General features: G+C 48.3%; 1 protein-coding gene and 1 pseudogene across 1 annotated transcript; one reads left to right on the top strand and one right to left on the bottom strand.

Moving 5' to 3' along the window:
* The first annotated feature begins 1,043 nt into the window (after positions 1 to 1,043).
* On the top strand, positions 1,044 to 10,408 carry Nfatc4 (nuclear factor of activated T cells 4). The gene is made up of 10 exons (XM_028787349.1): positions 1,044 to 1,461; positions 2,489 to 3,584; positions 5,126 to 5,288; positions 5,880 to 6,079; positions 6,401 to 6,573; positions 6,968 to 7,108; positions 8,137 to 8,192; positions 8,462 to 8,588; positions 8,732 to 9,313; positions 10,018 to 10,408. Exons 1-10 carry the CDS (start codon positions 1,362 to 1,364, stop codon positions 10,083 to 10,085), a joined length of 2,706 nt encoding a protein of 901 aa, XP_028643182.1. The 5' UTR covers positions 1,044 to 1,361; the 3' UTR covers positions 10,086 to 10,408.
* Positions 10,409 to 22,720: 12,312 nt separating this feature from the next.
* LOC114638819 lies at positions 22,721 to 24,719 on the bottom strand (annotated as a pseudogene).
* Between the last annotated feature and the right edge of the window lie 2,674 nt (positions 24,720 to 27,393).

Here is a 27,393-nt window from a genome sequence, read left to right as displayed (position 1 = left end):
AGTGTTTGTAAACGTCTGACCCGAGGGCCGGCGCTTAACCCTTTAGGTGCTGAGCTGGGGTTGCTATTGGGGGCGCGGGCCGGAGCCTGAGGGGTTTAGAGACTGAAGATCAGCCAGGTTTATCAGGGAAGTTTGAAACATGTGGTAAGGGTGCAAGGAGAATGGTGACTGCTCCCTTGCCTCGCAGCTCCCTCAGTCCGAATCAAGAATATCCAGTCCCATTCTTTCTCTTCTCACCCGGACCTCTTCCTGCCCGCCCTTCCTAGACACTCCAGAACGGGTCTTCCTTCCCTGCCCAGGTGACAGGTGTCCAGCCGGTGGGCCTTAAGTTTCTAGCTTCTGGCCCTTTCTAAACCAGGCCAAGAATTTAGGATGGCCGGGAGCGGAATGCCTTCCGATTCGAGTCTGCAGCTTTTGGGAGGAGGGAGCGGACTTCCTCTAAGGAGGCTAATTAATGGCCTATCTAGGTGGCTGGGACAAGGGTATCAGCAAAGCCTGGCCCGGATCTATGCCCAGCGGGGGCTGTGGGCCTTCAAAGGCTTCCTGGGGTTAGAAAGATCTGAGCGGCTTCTTGGACAGCTAAAAGTTCTTCATCTTAAGGGGTGGGTGGTGGAGGTGATGGTTAAGGAATGTAAAGGCTCCTTGGAGGCCCAGGTAGAGTGGTCTCAGCGAGGGTGGAGGCATGGCCTCCTCTTCAGAGCAGTTTAGATCCTCTCTCAATCCCAGAACTCTCTTTAACTCAAGATTTGGATTAAAAGTGCAGTGAGGTGGCCTTTCTTGGGAGATTTTGGCTTATACTACTCCAGAATGTACCGTTGGCCTGCTACAATGGGGGGGTGGTGGTGAAAAAATATGGCCTCTTTAAGGCGATCGGACCTGGACCCACAGTCTCTACGCTGGGACTAAATGGGTGAGGTTTGGGCCCTCGGTGAGAAATGATTGTCACAACTGCAGGCCAATAGGTACCATTAGAGTTCTATAACGTTTGAAAGGACCATTTTCCAATTCAGTTTTTTCTCCCTCTTTGGAGGGGGTGGGACTGGAGAAATGACTGAGGGAGGGAGAGTGGGGGAGGACTAGGGGCGCGTGGTTTTCCCATCTCATCCCTGGAGGAGGGGCCGGTGCATCCGGGGTAGCCAATCAGGGACAGGCTGGGGGGGCCGCTTTGAAGAAGTTTGGGAGAAAAAAAGTTTGGAAAAGTCTCTATAATAACGAGGGGGCGTCCAGAGGGAGGCGGCAGCGACAGAAGAGGGGGCGTCTCAGAGAAAGGAAGGGAGGGAACTACCCTCTCGTGAAGCTACAGCAACGTCCAGAGCCTCCCCCTCCCACCCAGGCGGGACCTGGGGGCTCCGGCCGGATCCATGGGGGCGGCAAGCTGCGAGGATGAGGAGCTGGAATTTAAGCTGGTGTTCGGGGAGGAAAAGGAGACCCCCCCGCTGGGCCCTGGGGGCCCTGGGGAAGGTTAGTGTGGGGCTGGGCAGGGGTCTTTTGGTCAGTGACTGAAGGGCCAGGAAATCTTGAGTCGGGACAGTTTGGGGGCCTGGAGCCAGGGGTGGAGGGTGAGGTGGGTCAGAGGATGAGAGGAGCTGAGGGACTAGACTACCAAGGCTGTGGAAGTGAGGCTGGGGGCTATGGCATCATTTTTTCCTTTTTAGGTCCTGACTGGGGTGGGAGTAGGGGTGTTGTTGCCTACGCGCCGCCTGCCGGCTAGGCCGACTGTCTCTGGGATGGGGTGCGGAAGGAAACTTCGGCCCCCAAGAGCCCGAGGTGCCGGCTTGGGAAGGGGAGGTTTGGCCCTGGAGTTTAAGGCTTTAGGACCTAGACTTGGTTCTACAAACGCGACGCCTGGGGCTGGGGGCTCCCTCGGGCAGCGCAGGGACACCCCCTCCCCCTCCCCCTGTCTGGCCGCAATGAGAGGCAGATGGCGGGGAACGAGTCGGGGGCGGCGGCTGCCGCTTGCACGGAATCCGCGCTGCCCGCTGCCCCCCCATCACCCGTTGGCTGGGCCCCGCACGCATCACCCTTGGGCTGCACCCCCGCCCCCTTTGGGGGGGGCGAGGGAGGAGCCACCTCCCCTCGTCACCACAGACATGCCCCCATCCCTCCCACCCCCAGGCCACAGTTGCGATGGTAACTGGGGTTTCTGCCAGCACCATTTGGGGGTTTGGGAACCGTCGCTAATTGGGTTCATGTGTGAGTCGCCCCCAGCCCAGTCCAGAGCCTGGGCAAGCACGCCTCCAGGCCCGGCTCTAGCATTCCCCAATTCACCCCAGCCCACCTGCCCAGGACCAGGGTGTCAGAGTATGAGGTTCTCGCATGCCTGTATCTCTTTTCTGTCTTCTGATGTTCAACTTTTCTTTTGTCCCGAGACTAGGAGACCTCTTCTAGTTGAGCATGTCAGGCTTTAGGGGCTGACCATCCGAGAATCTTAGACATCTCACCAGCTTCTCTCTCCCCATCTCCCTCTACCTCCCTTCCATTTTGACAGAGCTGGACTCAGAGGATGCCCCTCCTTGCTGTCGTTTGGCCCTGGGGGAACCCCTTCCTTATGGTGCTGCCCCTATTGGGATTCCCCGACCCCCACCCCCTCGGCCAGGGATGCACTCACCACCACCCCGTCCCGCCCCTTCACCTGGCACCTGGGAGAGCCAGCCAGCTCGGTCGGTGAGGCTGGGGGGCCCAGGAGGTAATGCGGGGGGTGCTGGGGGCGGTCGTGTTCTTGAGTGTCCCAGCATCCGTATCACCTCCATCTCTCCCACGCCTGACCCACCGACCTCGCTAGAGGACACTCCTGAAACTTGGGGGGACGGCTCTCCTAGAGATTATCCTCCACCAGAAGGCTTTGGGGGCTACCGAGAGGCTGGAGGTCAGGGTGGAGGTGCCTTCTTCAGCCCGAGCCCTGGCAGCAGTAGCCTGTCTTCGTGGAGCTTCTTCTCTGATGCCTCAGACGAGGCAGCCCTGTATGCAGCGTGTGACGAGGTGGAGTCTGAACTTAATGAAGCAGCCTCCCGCTTTGGCTTGAGCTCTCCACTGCCCTCGCCCCGGGCTTCTCCTAGGCCATGGACCCCGGAGGATCCGTGGAGCCTCTACGGTCCAAGCTCCGGAGGCCGAGCGCCAGAGGATAGCTGGCTACTCCTCAGCGCTCCTGGGCCCGTTCCAGCCTCCCCTCGGCCTGCTTCTCCCTGCGGCAAGCGGCGGTATTCTAGTTCCGGAACCCCGTCTTCGGCCTCCCCAGCTTTGTCCCGCCGGGGGAGCCTTGGAGAAGATGGTCCAGAGCCACCTCCACCACCCCCATTGCCTCTGATCCGGGACCCTAGTTCCCCTGGCCCCTTTGACTATGTGGGTGCTCCACCAACTGAGAGCATCCCTCAGAAAACACGGAGGACTTCTAGCGAGCAAGCAGTGGCCCTGCCTCGGTCTGAGGAGCCTGCCTCATGCAATGGGAAGCTGCCCTCCGGTACAGAGGACTCTGTGGCTGCTCCGGGGGCTCTGCGGAAAGAGGTGGCTGGCATGGACTACCTAGCAGTACCTTCTCCCCTAGCTTGGTCCAAGGCCCGGATTGGGGGACACAGCCCCATCTTCAGGTGAGGGTCAGATCTTGCACTCTTGAGTCCTTCAGCCCACTCTAGCAAAGGGCAGGAAGGGCAAAGGATGAGTTTAAAGACAAGTCATAATTCCATGTATGTTCCATATCTCATGAGAGCTTCTACAATAACATGCCCACAGTTAAACCAAAAATTGGTTTTAAGGCAATTTAGTTTTGGTTTTTGTTGTTGTTGTTTTTTAAAACCAGCTATCTGACAATGGGCTGAGCTGGTGATGGCTGGTTGCTTCCTGTGAACCTATTAGAAAAAGCCTCTTCACCCCCACCCTTCAGTATTCTAAGAGAAACAGGCAAGCAAAATGGAGTTCCTTCAGGGTTTCTTACACCTCCAGCTCTGGCCTTGCACAGGCAGGTTCATCTTAGCCACTGGCTGTTTAGACAGAACAGCTAGAACAGGCCTATGCTCCAATATTAAAAAAATCCTTCTCTAACTCTTAATTTCTAGGTCTAGCGCTTAAGAGCATTCAAATTGAAATAAAGTTACATTTATTTGCAAGTCAAAGAATTTATATTGAAATTTGGCATCTCTATCCTTTCTACTCTCAAAGAATTCTGCTCATTTCAATAGTCTCAAACCTCAGGATGTCAGACTGAGGTGGCTCCATCCTGACAAGCTTCTAGAGGGAAGCTGAGTCCTCTGGGATTCCAATAGGTCAACATTTCTCAATCTCAAAAAACTACTGTTTGAGTTGGGAAATTTGTAGTGCAGGGCTGTACTGTGTAATGGTTTCTCATCCTCCCAGGCCTATACTTACTAGTCACAAGTAGCCCCATTTTACATTAGTTACAGAAATTAAAAGACGTTGTCAAGTATCAGCTCTCCGTGTGTGTACATGTACAGGCAATTACCATTGAGACTTACTAGCAGATTATCTATAAATACAATTCCAGAAAAGCAGCTCCGAGCCCTTGTAACTTTAACTACTTAATCCCAGTTAGTGGGAAGGAGTTGGCCTAGTAGCAGAGTAGCCAACCCTACGTTTTATACAGGCTCTGTCCTCAGTCTCTTTGTCTGATGCTTTCTCTGGTCTTAAGTGGCATTTCTGTGCTGTGCCTGTGCTCTTAGGTGGGAAGACCAGCTTGGCCTTTGGGTTCCTCTATTTCTTTTTTTTTTTAGTTTTTTGAGACAGGGTTTCTCTGTGTAGCCCTGGCTGTCCTGGAACTCACTCTGTAGACCAGGCTAGCCTCGAACTCAGAAATCCGCCTGCCTCTGCCTCCCAAGTGCTGGGATTAAAGGCGGTCGTCACCACTGCCTGGCAGGTTCCTCTGTTTCTTGATAAAGTCTCCACATCCTGTGTGCAGAACTTGGGAGAAAGGGGTTTCTCAGGGCCTTTGTCATCTTCCAAACCCTCCTTTTCAAAGGACTCTGTTCCTTATCAATTCCCCTGTTTCTAAACTTTTAGAATTTACTTCTGTTGTGGTTTCTTATCTCTCCCATATTCATGCTTCCGCCTCCCTCCCAAGCCCAGTGTGATCCTGATGGGTCTGAGGTTCCAGGCAACCATGTTCTCTTCTATCCAGGACCTCTGCCCTACCTCCCCTGGACTGGCCTTTACCCAGCCAGTATGAGCAGCTGGAGCTGAGGATTGAGGTGCAGCCTAGAGCACACCACCGAGCTCACTATGAGACTGAGGGCAGCCGGGGAGCTGTCAAAGCTGCCCCTGGAGGCCACCCTGTGGTCAAGGTAAGGGCAGAAGGCAGGCCCCATGTTCTTTCTCTTCTCTAGTCCCAGGTTCTTGCAAATTGGCTTCAGCTGTACACAGAATCATGGCACTGCCCTTTCCCACACTCTCTGCTGTGACCCTGCAGACAGCCTAGGGGAGGGACTGGAACTGGGGGAGGAAGGGTACACAGCAAGGACCCGGATATACTTTCTACTCTTCTGTTCTCCTACACACACACACACACACACACATCCCTTGGGACATCAGCCTCAAGTCTACTTTGGAAAATGGTGACTTGCCAAATGTGGGGGAGGGTTTCAGCTGAGGCCAAAGGTCACTGGGAGTTAGGTTTTCTCTATATTGAGTTAGGCTAGTCTTTCTTGGAAGCTCTTCCTCCTTTTCCCAGCCCAGTTTGGGCTGTCCAAGAATAACACTGTGAACTCCAGGCCACATTTTCTCTACGACTGACGGCCAGTTTCCCACAGGGAATCCCTTATAGGAGATTCGTTGTCTTTCACCAGTCCCGTCCTTGGACTGAAAAATCCAAGGAGGGATAAAGGTTATAAGACTCGGGGGCTTTCAAATAGGTGGCCTCTGTCTCCCTCTGTCAGCTCCTAGGCTACAGCGAGAAGCCACTGACTCTACAGATGTTCATTGGCACTGCCGATGAGAGGAGCCTCCGGCCCCACGCTTTCTACCAGGTGCACCGAATCACTGGCAAGATGGTGGCTACAGCCAGCTATGAAGCTGTAGTCAGTGGTACCAAAGTGTTGGAGATGACCTTGCTCCCAGAGAACAACATGGCTGCCAAGTAAGCCCCCAGGCAACTTTAATCTCTTCCTCACCCCTAAAGTTCTGGGAATTGAACCTAGGGCTTTACATATGCTCAGCAAGGGTTCTGCCACTAAGCCACACACCCCCTCCCCACCCCATACCAGTTTCTATCCTTAATGTTTAGGAAGATAGTTTTGAGATTGGGGAGCTTTCTGGAGAGGCTATCTCTAGATTAGAAAACAGTCCCTCTAAGCACCTCTAGACACTCATGGCCTGAGGACTGAGGGCAAGGGGACTTTCCCTCTGAAAAAATGCATCTTTGTCTGGAAAGGCTTACCATCCTCTCCTTTGACTTCAGCATTGACTGTGCTGGAATCCTGAAGCTTCGAAATTCAGACATTGAGCTACGGAAGGGTGAGACAGACATCGGGCGCAAAAACACGCGTGTGCGGCTGGTGTTCCGGGTGCACGTGCCTCAGGGCGGCGGGAAGGTCGTCTCTGTGCAGGCAGCATCAGTGCCCATCGAGTGCTGTGAGCAAACAGGCCCTGGCCAGTTCTGTGTCTTGCAGCTCTTTTGTCTGTCTGCCACTTATTTTTGCTACATAGTATCCTGTGCACTGTGTGTCCTGGCTAGTCGGGTAGAGAGGTCTCAGCTTTTGTTTTAGGATGATGAGGGAGAGGTGAAGTTGGCATTTAAGTTTGCCCCTACTATAGACTCTGTCTCGGGGATGCCAGATGAACCTGTAGGGATCTGCTGTGTCTGCTTGCTTTGGGTCCTTACACAGGCTGTGTGGTTTCATGTTGCTATTGGTTACCTTTTGTATTTGTCACTAAAAGGAGGGCTCTCCTAAGGGTGCTTGTGGTGGAGAGGGCTGTCTTTTCTCCACTCAGCCCAGCCAGGTTTCTTTCTTATATTACCTTGCAGCCCAGCGCTCAGCCCAGGAGCTGCCCCAGGTGGAGGCCTACAGCCCCAGTGCCTGTTCCGTGAGAGGAGGGGAGGAGCTAGTGTTGACTGGTTCCAACTTCCTGCCAGACTCGAAAGTGGTGTTCATTGAGAGGGGCCCAGGTGAGTGCCTTCTGAGAGAAGAGGAAGAAGGGAGAGCTAACGAAGCTCTGACACTGTCACAAAAGTTAAGCCCCAGTTTTTTTGTTTTTTTAATCTCTCCTCCTTGTGTACAATTTCTCATGGGGAGATGGATGTGACCACAATCTAAAACTCCAAGGACAGTGAGCAAAGGCAAGGAGTACATATCTCTGGGGCTGGAGAGATGGCTCAGCGGTTTAGAGCACTGGTTGCTCTTCCAGAGGACCTGGGTTCAGTTCTCAGCACCCACACGGCAGCTCACAACTGTCTGCAACTCCAGTTCCAAGGGATCTGATGCTATCACACAGACATACATGCGGGCAGAACATGAAATAAAAACTAAAAATCAAAAAAATCATAAAAAATGCACATCTTGCTTATTGAAGAGGAGCTGGCTTTGAGACGGTTTACCCTCATGAAGATAAAGTATATGAAGGAAGAACTCACACGGTCACAGATCCTTCCGGGCCTGGCCTGGGATAAAGGCGTAGCTTTGGTTATGAGAGCCTATGGGGTGCCCCAAGATGAATCTAAGGGGTAGAGAAATGGGAGACTTAGAATTCTGGGGCCAGCCACCAAACTGTAGGCTTCTCCTTCATTCCACCCGGCTCACTGATGGCCCAGCCCCAAGACTCACATTTAGCACCCTGGAGTCTGGTCAGAGAAACTCCAGAGATTCCACACAATTAGCTTTGGTCTTAGCACCTCCCTTCAGGATGGGGCCCGCTCCTCCCTGCTGGTACCATGGGAGGGGATGTGTGAGTTAGGTGGGAGGTCTCCTGGGCTGTTTGCTTCTAACACTAACTCCCTCTTTGTCCCAGCCATTTTCTTTGCCTTAGTTTGCCTTCTGTCCTGTCTCTTTCATTGGCTAAACACCTAATACACTCTGTGCCATACCAGCTAAGAACCTTTTTAGTCTGGTGTTGACTCCAGCAGGAGGAGACATGGCAGAGGACTGGGGCAGGGGGTGGAGCCTAGAGCGAGGCTGAAGCTCTTCTTCTCCGGAACAGATGGAAAACTGCAGTGGGAGGAGGAGGCCGCGGTGAACCGGCTGCAGAGCAGTGAGGTACCAGTGTCCCCGGGGGACCCAACCTGATTGTGGAGTGAAGGGGAGAAGAAGTCAGGAAGTTCTCAAGAGCCCCCTTACCCATGGGCTTGGCGTCCAGAGTAATCTTTTCTGGCTAGGAGGGTCTAGTTGCTCGAGTAGGGAGATCTTCTCCAGGCAACGGACTTTACTCCTCAGCCGTGGAACTAGGAGCTAAGGGTTGGGTCTGTGGAAAGACTGGAGTGATGTGAGACCTTCAAGAACTTCTGTCCCATCCTCTGTTCTCCTAGGTGACATTGACTCTGACCATCCCTGAGTACAGCAACAAGCGGGTGTCCCGGCCAGTCCAGGTCTACTTTTATGTCTCCAATGGGCGGAGGAAACGCAGTCCTACCCAGAGTTTCAAGTTCTTGCCTGGTGAGCTCTAAGACTGCCTCTAGTTCGGGGGAGAGGGTTTGGACCACAACGTGAGGGGCTCAGGGGTGGGTGGGAAGGGAGGGAAGGTGGAAGGTGTGAATCGGTTGCCAGAACCTCACCAGCCTACTGCCTCATCTTCCTAGTGATCTTCAAGGAGGAGCCCCTACCAGACTCATCTCTCCGGGGCTTCCCTTCCACATCTGGTCCCCCCTTTGGCCCTGACATGGACTTCTCACCGCCCAGGCCCCCTTACCCCTCTTATCCCCATGAAGACCCTGCTTATGAGACTCCTTATCTGTCAGAAGGCTTTGGTTATAGCACACCCTCTCTGTACCCCCAGACGGGGCCCCCACCGTCCTATAGATCTGGCCTGCGGATGTTCTCTGAGACTGGGAGTACCCCCGGTTGTGCCCGCCTACCTTCAGTCTCCTTCCTTCCACGCCCCTTCTCTGGTGATCAATATGGAGGACAGGGCTCCTCTTTTGCCCTGGGGCTTCCATTCTCCCCTCCAGCCCCCTTTAGGCCTCCACTACCTTCCTCCCCACCACTTGAAGACCCCTTCCATCCCCAGAGTGCTGTCCACCCCTTACCTGCTGAGGGCTACAATGAGGTGGGGCCAGGCTATACCCCTGGGGAGGGGGCTTCGGAGCAGGAGAAATCCAGGGGTGGCTACAGCAGCGGCTTCAGAGACAATGTACCTATCCAGGGTATCACCCTGGAGGAAGGTGGGTGTGAGACTGGGGGCGGTGAGTGCGAGTGAGCGTAAGAGATCAGTTTGCATGTTTGCTGAAGGCTGGAGCTTGGCTGCTCAGGGACTTGGCATTCTTAGTCTCCCAGGGCTAGTCAGTGGTCTCAGGAGCAAGTTCTTTGTGTGTGTGTGTGTGTCCACCTGAATTCAGCAACTTAATTCTGAAGGGCACACAGAGTATCTGTTCTAGCCTTTTTTTTTTTCTGAATTTGCCCTAATCACAAAATTTCAGCCCTAGAAGTATTTCAAGACCATTCATTCCTTCTGGTTCCCTGAATTGTAGACCCAGGCAATGAGTTTCAGGGAGGGACATGGCTTGTGGAAAGCCAGGCTGAATAGTTCCCCCTCACCTTATCTTTCCCTGGCGACTATAGTCCACATTGGTGAAGAAGACTTCCGTTTTGTCTCTTTCTCCAACTGACAACACCTACGTCTGACCTGCTGCCACAGACGTAGGCCAAACTGGCAGGAAAGGGCAGGGCTGGGAACTTGCACGGATGGAGTTGGGCAAAATTTAGTTAGAAGCAGTTGTTATGAGACATTGGGGAAACTGAGGCCCAGCCAAAGAGGAATCCAGAGGTGCCCTAGCTAGAGGCCTGCCTAGAATTGAAGGGAGGGGCGGTCTCTGAAAAAGGAAAAGACCTGCCTTAGCCCTATCTTTCAACTGCCCCTCCTTTACAGTGAGTGAGATCATTGGCCGAGACCTGAGTGGCTTCCCTGCACGTCCTGGAGAAGAGCCTCCTGCCTGAACCACATGTAGTGGTCCCAGAAGCCCCGCCTCCTTGCCCTCTAAATTGGGGCGCTGGCTCCAGAAGCTTGGGGCCAACTCTAGTTTCTCTTTGCCCAGCTTCTATCTTCCTGTATTCCCTTTCTCTCCCAGCTAAGGTGTGGCCCCCAGGCCTGGTGCTGCCTTGAGAGGGACTGAGGATGTGGAGGACAGGGGATGGGGGTGGAGCCTGAGGCTGGATGCCAGAACTGACTGGGATGAAGATGGATGATGTCCAGGCTGTGCAGGCTGTGATGCTGGCAGGCTGGACAGGTTGATGGGTAATAAACTGCTCACTGACCAGTGCCTCAGGCTCCAGAGCTCTTTGGAGAAAGGGGTGGTGTAAGCTTACTCCAGCTTTGGCCCAAGGAGCCTGAGAAGTTGGGAGGAGATGGAGTCTGTCTTGGAGCAATGAATCCTAAGAATCTTTCTGATGGATGGGCCTGGGGGCTGCACACAGGGGTCCCTGAGGCCTCCTGGCTGGAGCTGAGGTGGAGATTCGAGACCTCCACAGGCTTCTTTACCCTCCTTGGAGGGTCAGGTTCCTTAGCTTTGGAATGAGACCTCAGAATCTTTGAGTTCTCAGGTTTCTGTGTCTTGCCACTACACAGATGATTCTGATTTATAGTCAAGGTGAGAAAACACCAGTCTAGTTTCTCACTCATTTAGAGAAAGAGGAACATGAAGTTCAGAGAAACAGGCTTGCCTAAAATCACACAGCTCCCCAGCAGCAGGCTGCACACTGGACTCCTGTCCCACTGCACACTTGGACATGCTAACCCAGATGACTCAGGCCCCCGAGGCTCATTCTCTAAGTGAGGGAGGGGACAAGGAAGAATCGGCATGGGCCAGCTACCCATGGAATCCCCTACCCTTGAGGATTATGAGGCCAATCTAGAAATATTGTATGTTAGTAGTAGACTGCAGGAAGCTAAGCAGTTTTCCTAACAGCTGTGAATTCCTTGGGGCTCAAGACATGCAGGAGCTCCAGGCTTATCTTGCAGATATGTCCATGCTGGCCTCCTGCATAGCTGGTGCATGCATTGTCATTAACAGACTCAGGCAGGAAGCCTGTTCTCTGCCCTGTCTGGGTAGTCTATGAGACCAAGATGCTATGAGCCAGGGAAAGTCAGACTATCTACCTGCTTACCCAGAGCCTGGTATATATGGGTAGACATGGTGCACAACCAGCTTCAAGGGTTCCTTTCACTTCGAGAGGGTACACCCAAGCCATTCAGAGAGTCAGTCCTTGGAAATCTTGCCTCACCTCCAGGCTGCTGGAGCATCTTCACGCCCAATGATTGCTGATAGCCCTGGGACTTTTCCTGGACTCTTGGAAAACAGGGAGAATCCAGATAGCCCTGGAAAGTCCCTGGAAAGCCACAGAAACTGGCTCAGGATTGGAAGACTAAAGAATCCAAATGACCTCGCCCCTCTGCCCATTGCTGCTTCATAATCAGTTTCTTTACTCCCTAGAACACAAACTGCTGCAAACCAAACTGACATCAGCTGCTCAGCTCACTAGGCCTTAGCCTGTGTATAGTGTGTGTGTGTGTGTGTGTGTGTGTGTGTGTGTGTGTGTGTGTGTGCGCGCGCGCGCATGGGCTCACACAAGAATCCTCTCCAACTCCAACCCAGAGTCATTATCCTATCAGTTTCATGTAGGAGGGGACCAGGGGACACATTGGTTATTTATAGCATTTCTCGGCTCCTCCCTGACCTCATACAGGATGGGTCTCCATCTGAATGAAGGGATGGGGTTTGCTGTCTTGTATTGGTTACTTTTCAGTTGTTTTGTGGAAATACTATAGCCAAGAACAGCTTAGAAGAACGAGTTTATTTTGGTTTAGGGTTCCAGAGGGCTGGATGTCCTTAATGGTGGGGAAAGTGAGATGGGGCAGGAAGTGGAAAAGCCACATCTTATCCACACACAGGAAGCAGAGAAAGAAAGCGTGAAGCAGGGGGAGGCTATCAACACCCCAAAACCCAGCCCAAGGAACGGATGTTCTCCAGCAAGGCTCTTCCTCCTAAAGGTTTTGTGATTTCCCCAAAGAGGCCAAATGTTCAGATATCTGCACTCCTGGAGGACATTCCTCTCTTCACCACAGACCTCCTATAACAGTTAGTTCCATCTCCAGGACATTAGCGCTCAGCTGTGGCCAGATGTTTATTGAGATTATTATTATTAGATTATTATTGAGCAGCTACCCAGTGTCAGTCTGAAGGATTTCTCAGTCTGCTGAGCTGGAATTCACATTGTCTCAAGGACATGTGTCATCACACAGGGCTTTTTTTTTTTAATTGAGATATTCTCTTCTAGCCCAGGCTGGCCTGGAACTCACTATGTAGCCAAGGATGGCCTTGAACTTCTTATTCTCCATCTCCTGACTGGGACTATAAGTGTTTGCCACCATGCCCAGTTTTATGCAATGTCAGGAGTAAAACCCAGTGCTATGTTTATGGTAGGTGCACACTCACTCTACCATCTGAGCTATATCCATATGTCTCTAGTTTTTTGTTTGTTTGTTTGTTTGTTTTTTCAATGCAGACTTCTAAGCAACCTCTAATCTCAGTTATGTTCTTGAAGTTCAGGACACAGGTATTTGCATTTTGTTTTTATTTATTGGGGAGGTATCTGCAATTCGTTTATTTGACAAGCTAGCCTGGAACTCAGTATATAGCTTAGGCTGGTCTCGAACTTGTAGTCCTGTTTCACTGGGATTACAGATAGTGACCCACTATGCCCACTGGGTCCATGCATTTTAAAGAACACAGTAGGCAATTCTCCAACTCAGGAAGTTGATAACTAAAAAGTGTAAGCTTCCAGCATAGGTTTTTTTTTTCCCCCATCCCAATCATGTCTGTGTGGGTCCTAGGGGAGGGCTGTATGGAGAAGTGGCCTGGAGCCTCTACTGCAACCAGGTCTATCCACCTGGTTTTGTTCCAATGGAATAAGAGACTGTTTATTCTGAGACAAACAGGAGTGACCGTGGACAAGGATCCAGGATGCCTCGAATGACATGCTCCACTATGAAAGAGGTTACCCGAAATTAAAATCACAAGAAAGTTGAAAAAGAAAGTTATAAATGGGTGTGTTTACATGGGTGGCTACATCAGGTGGGTGGGCTACAGAAAAACAGGGAGATTTCTGCTGCAGATTATAAAATTCTTACTTTTTGGGTTGGTGGACCTAGCGGTCAGCTAAGTTCAACCAATGTTTTGAGAGCTTTATCAATAGCTACGGAGTTGCTGCTCAGGTACAGAGAGAGATTTAAACAGCTACCAAATGAACTAGAGATAGCCCAATTTAAACAGCTACCAAATGAGCTAGAGATAGCCCAAGGTAATTTTGGCCCTTGATCAGGCAGCAAGTCACTTTACATTGTGAGATTCTAATCAGTCTCAAGGGTCTTTAACACAAATGAGATTTTTTTAGAGTAGTTCATTTCACAGAGTAATTCAAGGATGGTCTTAGGCAGATCCTGGAGCCCTGCTGCTGAAGCAGCCGCTCTTAGGACTCACTGAGTCTCCTGTGGCTGGAACTCTGGGCCTTCAAGATACTTGGAGAGAAACAAACCGGGCTGCCTTCCAGTTGAGTTTTTGGCTGTGCATGGAGCCAGTTCTGTGAGGTCTTGGGGTCTTGCTGCTGGGCTTTCTGAGTTGTGATGGAGAAAAAGGCCACACAGAATTGTCATCTCACACATCCTAGAAATTGTGGATGCAGAGGGTGTGAGGGCTTGATCACTTTTTTAGTACCTTGCTTTGGTGGCTGTTGGTTCCCCACAGACTTCTACAGGGCTCTTGTGGTGTGAAAACTCAGTGTCTTGTAGTGGGGACATGGGGGTCAGTGCCATACTTGAGCTTGTTCTGAGATGTCTCTAGAGGGAAGAGGCCTTTCTGCCTTGAGATTAGAGTGATGTGGACGTTAGGAGCGGAAATGAGGGGCTGGAGAGATGGCTCAGTGGTTAAGAGCACTGATTGCTCTGCCAGAGGTTCTGAGTTCAATTCTCAGCAACCACATGGTGGCTCACAACCATCTGTAATGTGATTCGATGCCCTCTTCTAGTGTGTGTCTAAAGCCAGCTGCAGTGTACTCATATAAATAAATAAATAAATAAATAAATCTTTAAGGAGCAGGAATGATATTTTGCTGTGGAAACACTGAGAGTCAAGCCCAAGGTCAAGTCTGAAGAATATTTTACTAAATGAATGTTTCTAGGCTGGTTTGTGAGGGAAGAAAGAGGATTTCTGGGAAAAAGATAGAGATGGCGGGGGAGGGTTGTACTTGCAGATTAAAGTGTATGAAGCCAAACCTTGTTTGATGAACACACCTACGATATCAGCACATGGGTGGTAGAGTCAGGACAATCAGGAGTTCAAGGCCAGACTTGGTTACACATGGAGTTTGATGCCAACTGGAGCTACGGGGAACACGTTCTCATAACATACAGACAGACAAACAATGCTGGAAGTCACACCTGGACAGCTAAGAAGAAGTGAAACACAAATGCTTTAATTGACCAGCTAAGAAGTTTGGCATGCATTTTGTAATAATGGAGAAACATTTGTATTTATTCGGTCAGAGCATGTATGTTTATATATGTGTGTACATGATAACTTACAGTTAGAGCCTATGTGAAGAGATGTTGCCAAGGAGAGCAGAAAGAAGGGGTTGCAGCAGGTTTCACAAAAGCAGCCTGTTTCTACGTACTGCTCAGATAAACGGGACGACCTAAGGCAGGGGTCAGAGAACAGGAAAGGTGGACGGTTGAGCTCAGCCACAAGGAACCACGTGACCCTTCATCATGTCACTAGGCTGAACTGGGTCATAGCTACATTGTATCATAAGCATTTCTTGATCTCTTGCTCTTTATTGTTCTTTGCTTTTAAGTGTAACTGGCAGCTAGAGGTTTTGGAGACTCAGAGAAAGGGCAATCTACCCGTGTTTTCCTGTTGCTTGCTTATAGTGCTGATACACAACTATACTTTGAAATAACTCCCTGGGCTCATCTCTTGATGTGGGCAGTGGCAGGGAAGGAAAACCGTACATTCTTAGAAATGAAAATGTATTCCCTGGGGCTAGAGAGATGGTTCAGCAGTTAAGAGCATTGACTGCTCTTCCAGAGGTCCTGAGTTCAAATCCCAGCAACCACATGGTGGCTCACAACCATCCGTAATGAGATTGGATGCCCTCTTCTGGTGTGTCTGAAGACAGCTAGAGTATATTCATAAATAAAATAAATAAATAAATCTTTAAAAAAATTTTAAAAAAAGAAAAGAAAAAGAAAATGTATTCCCTATGTTATTATCCCGAGCCAAGGAGTGTCTAGGGTCAAGACTATAGATGCAGGCACTGGGTAGAGTTGGAGAAAATAGCTCTCTCTGTTCTCTCAGATGGATGCTGGGGTATCTAGTAAGGCCTGAGGACCTCTAAGCAGCCTCTACCACAGTGAGGTAGAATCTGGGCAGGGCTGATAGCCAGGAACCAATGTTGTCCAAGGTGGTCCAGATGGGTGCTTCTCATCTGAGACTGCTCAGAGGCTAACACCCAGAAGTACTGGGCAGGTGACTGACAGCAGACAGGAGCAACAAAGTGGAGGAGTGGAGGCAGAGTGGGCAGGAGGGCGGGGCTTCTGAGGAAGGTTAGGAAATGGAATGTCACATTCTTGTGAGAATTTCACATCTGGTGTCCTCCTTTGCCTTTTCTCAACCTGCCTCCCCACTCTCCCACCAGAGAGACTCCTCCTCCTCAGAATCATTAGTCTTTTGGCCCTTAACAGTCATTGTGGTGGTGAATAAGGATGTCCCTCATAGGCTCATATACTTGAATGCTTAGTCGGCAGGTGGTGGCACTATTTGAAAGGCTTAGAAGGATTAGGAGGTGTGACCTTGTTGGAAGAACTGTGTCACTGGGAATGGGCTTTGAGCTTTCAAAAGCCCACGGCAAGCCTTGTGTCTCTCTTGCCTGTGGAGCAGGATATAGCTCTCTGGTACTGCTCCAGTACCTGCATGCATGCTGCCCTGCTTCCTGCCATGATGATAGTGGACAGTGTAAACAAGCCTCCAATGAAATGTGTTCCTTTTATATGAGTTGCTGTGGTCATGGTGTCTCTCCACAGCGATGGAACACTGAGAGAGCTGTGGAGTTGCGTTGTTAAACGTACTGTGAGGGAAACCTCCCTGTCTCCTTTACTGAATGGTAAGATCCTAAGGCGCAGAGACCACCTCCTGCAGTGTCTCACAGCGCTGTTGTGTGCTGAGGGGAGGGAGTTTTCATGGTTTAACTTTGAATTTGGTGCAGCTGCAAACCCAGGTTCAGGGAGTTATAAAGGAGGGTGGCAGGAGCCCTCACTCCACTTCAGGCGCCTCAGCCAGCCCTTTACACCCATGGCTCGTTCCTGTGATCCTGACAAGTTAGTCTTCCCAGACAAGGAAACCGAGGCACAGAGAATTTAAATAATATGTACAGAATCGGACACATCAAACAGCGCTGTGAGACACTGCATGAGGTGGTCTCTGCGCCTTAGAATCTTATCATTCGCCGGGCAGTGGTGGCGCACGCCTTTAATCCCAACACTTGGGAGGCAGAGACGGGAGGATTTCTGAGTTCGGGGCCAGCCTGGTCTACAGAGTGAGTTCCAGGACAGCCAGGGCTATACAGAGAAATCCTGTCTCAAACAAACAAACAAACAAACAAAAAGAATCTTATCATTCAGTAAAAGAGACAGGGAGGTTTCCCCCACAGTACGTTTAATAACGCAACTCCACAGCTGTCTGACTGTTCTGTCGCTGTGGAGAGACACCATGATCTCAAATCCCAGAGAGCTGGGATTTGAACCTCCAAACTCCAGATTCAGTTATATTTTACCCCAGGTTGCAACCAATTCCTTATGATATGGATGAAATCAGATTAATAGAAAGTTCCACAGCAGTCTTTCAGTGAGAAAGAACTGACTTTTAACCAAAGGTGCTGAGAGTCAGGTCTCACTTGGATGCTGTTATTTCTCTTAGCCTTGCACATCTTATTCAGGACAGCTACACCCAGCCACCCCGCCTCATCAAAGAAGTGAATTGTGGGCAGGGAACAGGAGGATGACAGGCTGAATTTAGGGTTTGATCCCATTCACCTCCTTCCTTACTCCATTCTTTAAGATTTTAAGGGCGTTACTCAGTGTTGGAGAGAAGTCTTCAGTGTCTGCTGTCTCCTAGAAACAAAGGGCAGAGGAAGAGAGGACCGAGGCCTTGACCTGCCTTGACTCAAAGTGAGGACACACAGCAAGAATGGTTTTTCAGAACAGAGATGAGTTTTTGGATTGCTTTTTATATTGTTTTCTCTATTCTATTGTTTGCACACATCCTGCCCCTGAATCTTCTGATGTCACTGAAGGAATGGCAGCAGCAGGGAGAGTGAAGGCAACTGAGTGGTAAGGCCCTCCCATCTGCCATGCCCCTTTTATCTGGGCGGCCATATTTGGGATTGGGGATTCCCACATCAATTAAAGCAATCAGGACAATTCTGCAAATGAGGCTCTCTATTCCTGTGATTCTTCTGTGCTATATTGACATTAAAACCAGCTGTCACTGGGCTGGAGAGATGGCTCAGTGGTTAAGGCTACTGGCTGCTTCTCTGGGTGACTGTGGGTTTGATAACCTGCACCCAAATGGTGGCTCACAGTGGTTTGTAACTCCAGTTTCAGGGAATCTGAGCCTTTCTTCTGGCCTTGCCCTCTTCTGGCTTCCATACACACCAGTCATCCATATGGTGCGAACACATGAAATAAAAATAAATAAATTGTAAAAAAAAAAAAAATCTTTAAGTAGACTTTCTTTTTGTGATAATTTTTGGTGACTAATTTTTATTTATTTTTTTATTTATTTATTTATTTTTTTAAAGATTTATTTATTTATTATATATGAGTACACTGTAGCTGTCTTCAGACACACCAGAAGAGGGCATCAGATCTCATTACGGATGGTTGTGAGCCACCATGTGGTTGCTGGGATTTGAACTCAGAACCTCTGGAAGTGCAGTCAGTGCTCTTAACCACTGAGCCATCTCTCCAGCCCATTTTTTTTTTTTTATTTTTGAGACAGGGTCTTACTGTATGGAACTTACTATGCTAGCGTGGAACTTACTATGTGGACCAGGCTGGCCTTAAAGTCACAGAGCTCTGTCTGCCTCTCCAGAGTGCTATGATTAAAAGTGTGCACCATCATGTCCACAATGGTGGCTAATTTGATATTTCACATTCACTGAACTAAGGAATATTCAAAGCTGGTAAATCATTGTTTCTGGGTAAATCTGGAGGGAGTTTCTGGAAGCCTTTATCACTTTAAGTTATAGAAGGTCTGTCCTCCAATCCCAGCCTCAGAGAGGGGGAATACCCAGTCATCTGAGAACCTGAATATAATAAAAAGGTAGATGGAAAGTGGATTATCTCTGAGCCAGGACAGTTTCTGTCCTCAGACATTAGAACTACTGGCTCTCAAGTCTTTGAATCTGGCCTGAATTTGCCACAGGCTCTTGTGTTTCTTCAGCCTGCAGATGGCAGAATGTGAGATTCCTTCCTTCATAATCATTGTCTTAGTCACCGTTAGAGTGCTGTGAAGAGACACTGTGAACAAGGCAACTTGCATAAAAAGAATCATTTAAATGGGGGCTGGCTCACAGTTTCAGAGCTTTAGTGCATTATCACCCCGGGAGGCAGCATGGCAGGTGGCACTCCGGAGGCACAGAGCACTGGCTGAGAGATCCTGACCTGCAGGCAGCTGTGGTGCTGTGGAAGTCTCTAAGAGCTACATCCTGGTCCATAGGCCGGGAGAGATGAGCTTGGCTTTGAAAACCCAAAGCACACCCTCAGTAACATAGTTCCTCCATCAGGGCCACACCCCCTAATCCTTCTAATTTTTTTCAATAGTTTTGTTCCTTGGTGACTAAGCATTCAGATAGATGAGCCTTGGGGGTCATTTTTATTCAAACCACCACAGTCAGATTAATCAATTCTAGTAATAAGTCTCACAGTCGTTCTTGCCTCTCTTTCATTGGTTTGTTTCTTTGGAGAACTCTGACTTGGATAGAGTTATCAGAGGAGGATTTCTGTGGGATACAAAGGGAAGTTTGTTTTGCAATTGCTGCCATTGTCAAAAGGGTATAGCTCTATGAGTTTGCTCACAAAGAATTTACTCACTACTAAGTATGGCCAAGCCCCCTCAGTCAGTCAACAGGTTCTCCAGCACAGGAGTGAGGATTAAAAGAAAAGAGATGGTTAGACAAAATTGCAGCGCCACCCCAGCCAGTTCTGAGGCTGAAGGCAGGTTCGTTTAATTCAACTTTTCTTTAAAACCCTTTTAATTACATGCAAGTATTTAGGTCAGTTCTAGGTTTGAGGAACCAACATTACAATAGAAACAAACAGTCAAGGAACAAACAAGGCAATATATAGAGTCCCATAATCACCCTGTAATCACTCTCATGGTCGCTGTTTCTAAGGGTTCATCAGGATGACAAAGTATTTGAGCCTACTTACCTGTCCTAGCCCACAGTCATATTCATGCCTGAGGCCTACTTCTTTGTTTTAGCCTAAGACTTGGATTCTAGACTGAAATTGCTTCTCTGTTTTAGCCTAAAAATAGACTCCTGCCTGAACTTACTTCCTTGTCATGGCCCAAAGTCCTATTATTGCCTAAAACCCATTTCCTTGTCCTTGGCCAATGTCAGATTCCTGCCAAGCAGCCCCAGTGGTTTCCCACATAAGTAGTAGAAAATGGTAGGCTCTAGAGATATCATCAAAGATATGTTTCCCATACTCAGGAAGTTGATCCTCTTTTTGAGACAGAGTTTCTCTGTGTAGCCTTGGCTGTACTAGAACTTACAAGTTCGTCTGTAAACTTAGTCTGTAAACCAGGCTGGCCTTGAAATCATAGAGATCCACCTGCTTCTGCCTCCCAAGTGCTGGGATTAAAGACATGTGTCACCACCACTCTGCTAGGAGTTGAATCTCTTAAGATAAAGTTTGCTTGGTTGGCAAGGTGGCTTAATAACTTCTGTCTATTGTGGCTGCATAATGATCTGATTCACTTCTGTGGCTTACAGTGACATTGATTCACTTCCTCATAGCTGTGTGGTTGGTTCATCCTGGCACTTCTGCTCCAGTCACCTGGTACACTCTTGAACTGTGTTCAGTGCCTGGTTCAGCTGGTTGGTTCTGTCTCCCAGGTCTGAAGCTAGATTTTTTTTTTTAATGATCATGTGACCTTTTTCTTCTGGCTATCTTGGGATCTCTTACATGAGTGCAGAACATCGCAAGACAGCCAAAGCCAAAGTTGTAAGGTCTTATTAGCTCAGTGTCACCCTCCCAACATCCTATTGATGAACACACATTGAAAGTCAGGTCAGATTAGGTATGTGTTCAGTGGGCTATGCTCTGAATGTGGGAGGGGATGTCTAACAACATCACATGTGCATATTAGGATGGGAGAGATCTGGGGCCATATTTTACGATCAGCCAGAGTTGCTAATGTAAGAATAAAATTTCTCATGAGCACTGAGTTTATTACACTTTTATTTATTTATTTATTTATTTATTTAAAAAGAGAGACTTGGTAATAAGCCTCTAAGATGAGTGGATTCTGTCCTGTTTAGACTGGACATCTCACCTATAGCTCATCCCTTTAAAGTTGAAAAAGGTGGGATTTTTAGAGTGAGAATGTAGATTCTGGATACTAACTACAACCGGTGTCCCGCCACTTCCCTTCTGAGCTATGATCTTATGTGGCTGAGGCTGTCCTTGAACTCTGATCTTCCGACTGCTACCTTCTAAGTGATGAGATTACAGGCTTATGCCACCATGCATGGCATGGGCTTGTGTTTTTAACCACTATATCCATCTTCTGTCACCAAATGTTCTCCATGGATAATGATACCGGAAACCATTGCTAAGAAGTCACTCAGCATGTTCGAGGAAGGCTGTGCCACAGAGAAAGTGATGTTCTTCAGTTAATCAGAGTCTGGAGTTATTATGGAGCAGGGAGAAGCCTCTATACCAATTTCACTGTGGTTACAGTAGCCTGGGCAAGTAGTGTCTGCAGCATCTGACCCATAAAGGTCAGAAGATAAGAGTCTTGTGATCTGACCAGAGAAGCCCCAAAAGAGCCAGTTGGCCATAAGACATTAACTTGACTGTATCACTTTTCCTCTTGAGAACTTCACAGGCCCTGTTCTACCTTTACTTGGTGGTCTCTGTTTAGATATATTATTTTGTTCCTATTTATTTAAAAATAGAATGTGACAGGGAGATGATTTGATGGATAAGATTGTTTGCTCTGAGCGCATGAGAATCCCGGTTTGAATTCTTATCACTTTATCCTGGCTCAATATTGTTCAGTTGTAACTCTAGTGTTGGGTGTCATGTGAAGACAGGCAATCCTAAGAACTCCATTGCCAGCCAGAAAGCCATACGAGAGAACTGTGAAGTCTCAGTTCAGTGAGAGGCCCTGTCTCAAGGCAATTAGGTGGAAGCCAACAGAGTAAGACCACACACAGGCCAGCAGGGGCTCTAATGTAGCTTATGAATCTGGGCTGCTGCTGATGTTTCAATGTCCATTGATTACCTTGGAGCAAATATTGATGGCGGAAGAAGTTGCCAAGAAAGGTAGGAATGTGTGGGAATCCCACAATCCCTAAATTTTGCTCTGAACTAAAACTGCTGTTAAAAATAAAGTCTAGGCCAGGCAGTGGTGGCGCACGCCTTTTAATCCTAGCACTTGGGAGGCAGAGACAGGTGGATTTCTGAGTTCAAGGCCAGCCTAGTCTACAGAGTGAGTTCCAGGACAGTCAGGACTACACAGAGAAATCCTGTCTCGAAAAACAAAAACAAACAAACAAACAAACAAACAAACGAAGTCTAAGTTGGGCTCAGTGGAGCAAGCCTGGAGTCCCAGATACTCAGCAAGGGGAGGCAGGAGGATTGTAAACTCAAGTCCTGCTCAAGCTACAGAGTCAACTTCAAGGACAGATGGGAAACTCAGTGAGGCTTTGTTTCAAAATAAAAAGTAAGAAGCCACTGAGATGGCTCAGTAGGTAAAGGCAGAAAATTTGAGATCAATCTTCTGGACCCACATGGTAGAAAGAATTAACTTTTGAAAGTTGTTCTGGCCACCACATACCTGATATGGCATGAGTATACACTACACACACACACACACACACACACACACACATACACACACACACACACACACACACACACACGCCTAATAAAAATAAAATACAAGGGAAAAATAAAGTTGGGAGTATAGTTCACTTGTATCAGTCTAGCATATCTGAAGCCCTAGAATCAACCACCAGAACTGCCAATAAATGAGTAAGTAAAATCAATGTATACACTATTTCTTTATTTAAGACAGAATCTCATTATGTAGCCTGTCTGGTTTGGCACTTGCTGTGTAGAACAAGTTGGCCTTGAATTCATATAGATCTGCCTGTCTCAGCCTCCTGAACTCTAGGATTAAAGGCGTGCACCACCATGCCTGGCCAACTTTTTTTTTTTTTTTTTAGATGATAACATTGCTGGAGAAACTCTAGCACACAGTTGTTGTTTTAGAGTTAAAGACAGATCTTTATTTTAAACTCTGATCACCAACTCTGGGAGCAGAGACCTTCACAGGCTTCACGATCTTATGTCTGGGTGCTGCCTCTGTGGGGGCCTTGGCCACAGCCATTGCTGTCTTCTTTGATGCCTGCTTAGCCTTTTTGCTTCCTTGGCAGCCCTTATAACCTGCTCTCACTGAGCTCTCCGAACTTCTGGTGTCTGATTCCTTTTGGCCATTACATCAGCAAGAGATGTACCAGTGATGGCTCGCCAGAATTTGACCGCACGGTGGGTTCTTTTTTTGTTTGTTTGTTTGGATTTCTTCCAATTGTCCTTTCTTGTGTTTTCTTCTGTAGGGGACAGTCCAGTTTATTTGCCAAGGATTCCTTTTGTAAAGGAGTTCAGACTCACATTTTGCATTAAGAAACTGGAAAACCTTCCCGTTGGTCCTGGCATAGCTCCGCCTGTGTCCCAGGTAGATCTTGTACCCGCTGAAACTGCACAGCGGTTTCATGGTGATAGATGTCGGCCTGCCCGGGGAAATATGGTGAAGAGAAAGAAACTACAGTTGTTTTAAGAAACTTACATGACATATAGCATTGGTTTTTATTCATAATAGTTAATGTAGTTAGAATGAAATCATTGTGCAGTTTCTGTCATTTCAACTCTAAGATATAGGGCCTTAAGCAAGCTCACTCTGGTTCCTAGTAGTCTCTAGCCTCTCTTCCAGACACCTAGACCCTTGCTTGGCACACTATGAACACTGTAGATATTAGTTGAAGGACAGACATATCAATCTACAGGGCTTAATGTGTAACTGGATGAGAGTGGGAGATCCCCTGCTTCAGAGCGGCTTTCATTAATCATTTGACATTCTCTGGGGCTCCTCTCCCTATGATGTTCTGCTTATCTCTGATGGCTTCTGACCTCTAGTCCTGCTGAGTGACTACCTTGGTCCCTTACCTCCCCTCAGTAACCATCACTCAGTATGCCTGGTGCTTTTCTCAGAGACTTACAGCCTCTTTGCAGGTATTCACCCTTAAAGCGTTCCTACTGAGCCCCTAAAGCCACAGCACAGCCCACATGGTGCTCTGATAAGCTATAAATCTTGTTCCTTAGACTTAGTTGTTCAGAGTGCACAAAGGGCTTCGTAGGTGAAGATATGGGCTAGGGGCGGAGGATATCAAGGTCCTCTAGTGTCTCTTGTACTTGGGAAATACATCCTTATGAATACAACCCCATGGTTCCTTTAACAAGTGGTAAAAATATGCCAGGATGGAGGCAAGACAGAAATCACTGAATCTGGTGAGCCACCAGGGCAGACAATCTTGCCAGCTCAAGCCAAGACAGTAATTCAGAAATGAGTTGTGGAGAAAGGTAAAAAGTGTCTCATGTAAGATACAGAAGTCTTTCTTTGCCCATTGGCCTTGAGCTAAGGTCTCACTCTGTAGCCCAGCTAGCTGGTCTTAAACTTGGGGTCATCCTTCTGCTTCAGCCTATTTAGAGGATTTTAAATTGTGAACCATACACTGGCAAGAAAAGTATTAAAACGACAGAGATATTTAGGTATTGGAACATTTATGTATTAACAAGGATACACGCACACATCTTTCTCCTGTTAATATTAAAAAATTGTGCCAGGTGGCAGTAGGCACATACCTTTAATCTCAACACTTGGGAGGCAGAAGTAGGTGGATCTCTGAGTTTCTAATATGGCTGGTATTGGCCTAGTAGTTTGTGTTTGTGATCCAGCACTTGGAAAGTGGAGGCAGGAGGCTGAAGTTCAAGGTCATTTTTAGGTTACTAGGTGAGTCTGAGCTGCATGAGACCTCTCACTGGTGGCAGCACCTGGGAGAGCAGGACCTGTACCTGGCATGGGCAGCACAATAGAGCTGACCCGGGTGGCAGGGGCCCAGGTGAGCCAGCCCTGAATGTGGGAGAGAGGGAGAGCTGACTTAGACCACTGCTGGCTGCAGCACTCGGCAGAGTAGGCCCCAAGCCTCATCTAGGCAGCACAGCAAGCTGGCCCGGCCCCAAGGGCTTGAGAGCAGGAGAGCTGACACCACTCAGTGCTGGAGGTGGCATTGGGTAGGATAGCTGAGGGCACTGACGGGGAGTTCACCTGGTGGTACAGATAAGGGAGGTTGACTAGCTCAGCTGGGTTGGCCCACCCCAAAATCTACATCACCTGTGAGCTGTTGGCCCTCGTGAAAGGGCTGGTCCTGCAGATCCAAAGCTGCAGGATCTCCATGACACAGAACAACAACAGGATATCCAAGAGGAGTCCTGTGAGGATCTAATATTGATGGTGTGTCAGAAGCCAGAGGCCTGGAACCAGACTGATAATACTTTGCGTTGACCTCATTGCAAGTGAAGATGTGTGGACAGAGGGGTATACTGTGGGACACACTGTGACTCCAGCTTTCTATGCTTTGCTTTTTGTTTGTTTCTTATTTTCTTTGGGGGGGGGTTGCTAGGGTGGAGGGTGGGTATGAGGAGACAGGGAGATGAGTGGGATTGGGACTGGGGTGCATGATGTGAAATTCACAAAGAATCAATAAAAAGTTGGGGGGGGGGGAAGTCTGAAAAACAAAGCAGGATGCTACAGCATGTGTCAATAATCCCAGCACTTTGTCTGGAGCAGGAGAATCACAAGTTCAAGGCTAACCTGGATTACATACCAAGATCTCTGAAAAATGAGTAAATTAAATAAATAAATAATCTAAAAATGATGGAAAGCAGGAGGATGAATTCTGATACTACACACACACACACACACACACACGCACGCACGCACACACACACACACACACACACTGTACAGTGAGCACAACACACCTAGCATGCACGTGTGCATCTCCTTCTCTTTAGGAATTGGTCTACCATTTGCTCCATCATCTTAACTGTCTTGACACTTTCCCGAAGTTCTACATTACCACGATTTTGGAGAACCGTCTCTTTGTGTCTATCTTCTACTGCAGCTTCAGTTCCAGGAGCTCTCAGGCCGCCGTGTGTGCAGGAGTGTGAGCTACGGGATTGTTTGTTAGCAGTGCGTCATGCAGCAGATCTATTCACTGTTTTATAGTCAAGGAAAGATAAAGCTGACCACTTAAGAATGCGAAACTTCGAGACAAAAGGCTGTTATCAGTTAGTGTACATAAGTTTTCTATTAAGAAGTTTCCCTTTGTGACAAAATAGATAAGGAAGTAAGGCTATCTAACCTACGAATTAGATTCCTAAAGTCCAGAAAATAGCAAGGATATTCCTGATAGTAGTTTTTGGTTCTGGTTCACAAAGCTCCCCACCCCATTCCTAGGAATTCACATGGGTGTGGATCTGGGCTAGGTATTTGAATGACAGAACTGTCTCTCCCTCCAAAGCTTTGGAAGGATAAGGATCTACCAGTCAAGCTCACAGTGCAGGGCCCTTCTTAATCCGGATGATCTTTTGGCTTGGAGGCCTCTCATTCCTCCTGCAAGTGGACTCCTGACAGGGCTTCTTACCCACTGCTGATCATGCTACTCAAGGTAGATTTGGGCCAGGTTTCAGGAGGCTTCCACCATTTAACCTAATGTTGTAGGTAAAGAATTAATGAATGCCGGGCGGTGGTGGCACACGCCTTTTAATCCCAGCACTTGGGAGGCAGAGGCAGGTGGATTTCTGAGTTCAAGGCCAGCCTGGTCTACAGAGTGAGTTCCAGGACAGCCAGGACTATACAGAGAAACCCTGTCTTGAAAAAAACAAAAACAAAAAAACAAAACAAACAAACAAAAAGAATTAATGAATGTAGGCCAGGCAAAGTGGCAGATACCTTTAATCCCAGTATTCACTTGAGAGGCAGAGGCAGGGAATCTCTGAGTTTGAGGTCAACTGGTTTACAGAGTGAGTTCCAGGACAGACAGGGCTACACAGAGAAACCCTGACTTGAAACTTCCCACTCCTTTTCTCCCTCTCAAAATCAATGAATGTAGTTGAGCTGGAGCTGGGAAAATACTTGGATCAAAATTTAAGAGAAGATGGGTATGCTGGTGCATGCAAGTGATCACAGCCTTTGGGAGACAGAGACAAGAGGATTGTTTCTAGTTCAAGGCCAATTTGAATGATGTAGTGAATTCTAGGGCAGTCTGAGTCATATAGGATCCATTCCAACAAGCGAGTAGATACCCAAGTTGAAGCTGCACCCAAGAGCCTGGCTCCTAGCAGATAAATAAATAAGTATTGAAATTGTTGAATGAACTTGACCCAGTGAATACATCAACGGAAGGGACACTTGAGCCTGGACCAAGGGATTTTCTGACTTGTTTGAGGGTTCACAGGCTCATTCCTGACAAAGTGGGGTGATAACCAGCTTTTTGGACAAATCCACTTCATCCGTGTGGATAGATGATCAGGCGGTAAAGGCTGAGTCAAGGAGGAGAGAATTTCTAGAGCAGAGAATCTATAGGACACACTGGCTTGAGCTGAGATGGGGAAGAAGACAAGATCTGGGAAAGGAGACAACCAGTTAGCAAGTGTCACAGTACACTGTACACAGCTACACTGGTAAGTAATTCAGTCTCTCAATTACATAAATTTACCTATGAGCTCTGATGTTCATCCTGCGCCCCAGACTATTACCCCCTTGTTTGTGAGCTAAAGCAACAGAGCACAAAAGTTTAAATAAATTGCTTTAAAATGATCTGTTTTTGAAGTATCTTATGC

Source organism: Grammomys surdaster, unplaced genomic scaffold (assembly GCF_004785775.1).
Source record: "Grammomys surdaster isolate TR1022 unplaced genomic scaffold, NIH_TR_1.0 125630, whole genome shotgun sequence".
Taxonomy (NCBI): Eukaryota; Metazoa; Chordata; class Mammalia; order Rodentia; family Muridae; genus Grammomys; species Grammomys surdaster.
The sequence above is the reverse complement of the archived record's forward strand: the minus strand, read 5'-3'. Positions and strand labels throughout refer to the sequence as shown.

What these genes read in the sequence shown, in the direction of transcription:
- Nfatc4 (XM_028787349.1), top strand. Translation starts at nt 1,362, where the DNA reads ATGGGGGCGGCAAGCTGCGAGGATGAGGAGCTGGAATTTAAGCTGGTG. An exon ending in GAGGCCACCCTGTGGTCAAG is followed by an intron (nt 5,289 to 5,879) that starts GTAAGGGCAGAA and finishes TCCCTCTGTCAG; the next exon opens with CTCCTAGGCTACAGCGAGAA. An exon ending in GAGAACAACATGGCTGCCAA is followed by an intron (nt 6,080 to 6,400) that starts GTAAGCCCCCAG and finishes CTTTGACTTCAG; the next exon opens with CATTGACTGTGCTGGAATCC.